The sequence below is a fragment of the Gigantopelta aegis genome, chromosome 4, assembly GCF_016097555.1.
Source record: "Gigantopelta aegis isolate Gae_Host chromosome 4, Gae_host_genome, whole genome shotgun sequence".
Classification (NCBI taxonomy): Eukaryota; Metazoa; Mollusca; class Gastropoda; order Neomphalida; family Peltospiridae; genus Gigantopelta; species Gigantopelta aegis.
In genome coordinates, this window is record NC_054702.1 from 101916732 (window position 1) to 101921648 (window position 4917).

Here is a 4917-nt window from a genome sequence, read left to right on the forward strand (position 1 = left end):
TGAATAATAGTCTTGAAGACTATACCAATAATTAATTGATATACATAATCCATGATCAGGATGGTGACCGCTTGAGACCGGGATATGGTGATGCAATTACAATTAAATACATTTTCTAGTATGAAATCTTTGAACATTTAGGAATCCCAAAAGATTCAAGCCGAATTTCATTTTCATTTGACTTTTATTGAAACTCTATTTAAGTAGTCACCAAAAAAGAGCATCAAAAGTATTTTAAGACATGTGACTGCTTATAGAAACTCCCCCCGAGTCCACTAATTCCGATTAATTGAACCTTTTTAACAATTAAAATTAAACATTAACTATAAACTATATTCTCGTGTTTAGTATTCTCTGTCTATATACAACGTGTTTCTGGTCGTAACATTCTTAAATAGCCCAAACTGGATTTTATCTTCTAATATACAGTATATTCAATAAACTGTAATACATACATAAAATTTTAATAATTTAATGAATATATTAATTTTGCTAATCGAAAAGAACCAATTTAGAAACCACAACACTTGCATGTATCATGAACTGTATTGTGATGTTGAACATCGCGAGATGGTACTTTCATATCCCACAATACCATTTTTTAATATATATAATACAATTTCAAGCCTTGTAAAGTTTTCTTTGGACGTCAGTGTATAAACAACGTACTAATAACCAACCGAACGTGGCTACACTTGATATTGGCGACGCTTACCGTATGGATTTAACAGTAATTTATTTACCAGTCGATTAGATTAGAAATAATTGTGATACCTACCGCCTCATGGACCCGTGCACAACTGAGCGTCACGGACACTATGACCATAATGTTAGTGGTCATCCAGAACAGGTCAACGACGACCATGATGGTGTCCTCGTTGGCGGTGACCAGTTGGTAGACGATGAAACACGCCAGTGGGATGTTAATGATGTACTCGGTCGCCACCAGGAGTCGAACAGAGCGATCAAGGATAGACACCGCTCTACATAGCTGGAGATGAATTCGACGTAGTTGGTCAAGAGTCGAGGGTATGCCAATCTCTGAGTTTTTGATATTCTTCTCTAGAACACTAGACAGCTTATCAAAACTGGACTTCACTAAATAGCAGAGTACTATAACGAATAGAACTAGGAATGTATAGACACCACATGTATGAAACATTAAGAACAGTACCAAGATATGAACAATAGTCGAAATGTGAAAAGGTCGTATGATAAGTTGAACAAATTCAATGTCTGCTGCAAAATCGAGAAATAAAATAGAAACCATGATCATGCAGAGGAATATCCAACCAGCTACGGTGCCAATAAGAGCTGTCCGATTCAGTCGAGTTCCTACGCACTCCGCCGTAACACACCCAGCATCTTGGTACAGTTCGCTCCAGTGTTTGTAGAAGGCTCGAAGGTGTGTCATCATCTCGCAGACGACAAACATGACGAGACAGCCAACAGCCACGAATCCAGTCCACACCAACAAAGCAATTCTGAACGCTAGCCTAGCATCGTTTAGTTGAAACGTTATTATGAACCGGATCAAGTTTGCCCATACCAGAATCAAGACGGCTAAACTGTAACATCGAGAAAGAACGGTGTTGAGTGTCTTTCGCTTCCGATTTGATCGCCATGTCGTCTCGATTGATGGACTGACGCTGCTAACATCATACACGTCGTGGTACACACCAAACAGTTTCATCGACAGCAATAACGGCTTCAGGATGCCCTCCATGCGTTTTGGGCTACATGCTGGGGTTCCAAGTTCCACGTCTATTTCTATGCTAGTATCCATGTCTTTCTTTCACTACAAAACACTACCACAACAATCAGGATGTTAAACAATGAACTGGGCTATGAGAAATAATCAAAACGCGACATGCATAAAAACCTGGTGAAAAGAACACAAAAGCCTTGCCTCTAACGGTAATTTATTTTTTCCATCCGACAGCAGTCAAATCTTTACTGTGAATATGACAGTCACTTGGCCGGATATATCACTTCAGGTACAAATGCATGTCAAATCCCTGGACAATTTAATTATTTACAGCTTTATTGATAACATTGCGTGTAAAAGCAATCTGACAAGTGGATGAGAACAGTTATTACTATTTTCAAGTCAATCCGATCACAGTATCGTTGCTAAGCATCAAAACACTTTAGGGGCATCTTTTACTGGCTTTCTCCAACACGTATAATGGAAATAAAAACTAATGTTATTGTATATAACGTATATTGTCCTTTTGCTGAAAAGCAATACACTTCTAGATGAAACAAATATTTATTTTTTAAGTCTGTCTGTCTGTCTGTCTGTCTGTCTGTCTCTCTCTCTCTCTCTCTCTCTCTCACACACACACAGACACATGCCTGTAGGAACCGGCGATGGGCCTGTGCTCCCTCTAGTCCTGATGCCTAATTCACTAAACTCTCGCAACTTTGCGATCTCGCAGTCTAAGAGACCGTTGTGAATTAGGTCCCTGCTCTATACAGATAAAGATAAAAATATGGCTTGTGACTCCCGACACTAGACAATGTACCCCTGCACTAGAGATTGTGTCCCCATTCCAGATATCTTTCATATGGGTCTGAACACAGATACACAATACACCACCAGGATCACCATGGATCAGCTAAATAATAAAATCTAAGTAATGTCAGATTTCAATGATCAAAAACGGCTCTAACAATGAAACCTATGCTGCAATGTTTAAAAACTAAGGCATGTCACTTTAATGGTGCATAACTCAATTGATTTATTTTTGTTTTAGCGTTTGCCAGTCAAACTGTACTTTCCAAAAATAGCTGTCACGTAGCCCTCTTTATATTGTCACGTTTTTCACAGAATATAATCTTAAATAAAAATTGTTTTGAAATGCATGCAAAAGTGAATGTTGCTACAATATGGTGTAATCACAATGTTGTATATTTTACCAGAAGCTCATCTTCTGATCAAAAGTTTGTTTTGTTTAACAACACTATTAGAGCACATTGATTTATTAATCATCGGCTATTGGATGTGACACATTTGGTAATTCTGACATATAGTCTTAGACAGGAAACCCACTCCATTTTTTCCATTAGTTGCAAGGGATATTTTATATGCACCATCCCACAGACAGAATAGCACATACCACAGCCTTTGAAATACCAGTCGTAGTGCACTGGCTGGAACGAGAAAGAGCCCAATGGGCCAACCGATGGGGATCGATCCTAGACCAACCAAGTTTCATGACCTGAACCTGCTATAGAATACTAACATAATATAAGGAATGTTTAACAGAACCTAAGCATAAAGATATATAGAATTGTGACATCCAACAGGCAGTGCCCTATGACTGATATATCAAATGTTGTGGTTTGTACTGTCCTCTCTGTGGTGACAGTGCATATAAAAAAAAACTGCTTCCTGTTAATGAAAAAAAAGAGTATGTTTTCTCTAAGGACTACATGTCAGAATAACCAAATGTGTGACATTCAGTAGCTAATGCTTAATTAACCAATGTGATCTTGCCATGAAACACATTTTTTTCCAACAGACATTGGGATTTTATCATGGGTTTACTGACACAAACAAGCTATAGACCCATTTAATGTAGGTGTCACAGCAGCACAAAAAACTAAAAGCTGAATACATCCAACATTAAGCATGGGAATAATAACTAATTTACACAGACTTGAATCACTGTTTTAGTTTTAAAATTATATGCAATAAATAAGTGTTCTGGATGAAATGAAGACTCTTATATGAAATGGTCCTCTAGCAAGTTACATACTAGCTCCTTTAAATAACAATTTAAAATCCTGCTGAAATTTGATCTGACCAAAAACAGTGTTAGCCAGGTGACCTTTCATTAAACCAATCAAAACATGAATGGCATAAATATTTTAGTAGTCTTAATATAAACAATTGTTCATGGATGTCCCACAAAACTGAAAAATTAACACTGAAAAAAAAAGAGAAGCAAATAAATATATAGCAACCATGTATAAAACTTCACATTTTATAGCAAGTTTGCAGCCAATAATAACTTTTTATCCTATAAGTTTAGTGTATTAACCCAGTTAATAATGGTATGCAAATTTGCAAGGTCTCTAGGTAATATGTTGCTGTGGATGGGTCATTTGCTTACAAGCCAATAATACCTGTGTACCTGACTGAGTGTAACTTTTTCAAAGATTTAGTTAAAATGTGTGACGTCAAACTAATTTGTGCTAATCCTGATGATGTTATATTACTGATTGCAGCGCCTTTAATACTGTGATTTACTAAACATGTAACTAAAATGTTATTTTAGCAGTGTTATAGGATAAATAGAATTCACTACTCATGTTTTTTAATATGCAAAATATTAAACTCGTCTAGTTAATCAGTATTTGTCGAGGCTCTGCCGAGACAAATACTGATTAACATAGACTCGGTTATTATTTTCCATATAAGAAAATACTTGTGACGAATCCTCTATATATATAGCATGTTTTGTTTTGTACTTGGATCCATCAATTAATTCAGTTTAGATGACATACCTACTACTGAGGTAGTCAAGGAATATGTGAATCTTGCTGATGACAAATAACAAATAAATGTATACAGGCAAATTTGATTTTGTTTCATATTTTTGTTGACCAATATAACAATGATAAAAAAACAAAAACAAAAACAAAAGAAAGAACAGTAAGGAACAATATAAATTATTGCAATTATATAAATAAAATATTAAGAAGCCTATAGATATGATAGCTACATGCAAAAACGTTTAGTTTTTTTAATATTTAGAAACCTCCAATGCATTTTTTGAATGTGGTGTTTAGTTACTGAACTATAAATACTCATTTCAACTACTTATGCAGATAAGTTATTCAAAATTGCTATCACAAACACCACAGCATGTTTTCATAACTTCCAAAGACTAGAAACAAAGCTCCAGA

General features: G+C 35.7%; 1 protein-coding gene across 1 annotated transcript; it reads right to left on the bottom strand.

Moving 5' to 3' along the window:
- Positions 1 to 450: 450 nt before the first annotated feature.
- Positions 451 to 3060, bottom strand: LOC121371614. The gene has a single exon (XM_041497629.1). It carries the CDS (start codon positions 1784 to 1786, stop codon positions 740 to 742), a length of 1047 nt encoding a protein of 348 aa, XP_041353563.1. The 5' UTR covers positions 1787 to 3060; the 3' UTR covers positions 451 to 739.
- Positions 3061 to 4917: the final 1857 nt, after the last annotated feature.

What these genes read in the sequence shown, in the direction of transcription:
- LOC121371614 (XM_041497629.1), bottom strand. Translation starts at nt 1,786, where the DNA reads ATGGATACTAGCATAGAAATAGACGTGGAACTTGGAACCCCAGCATGT.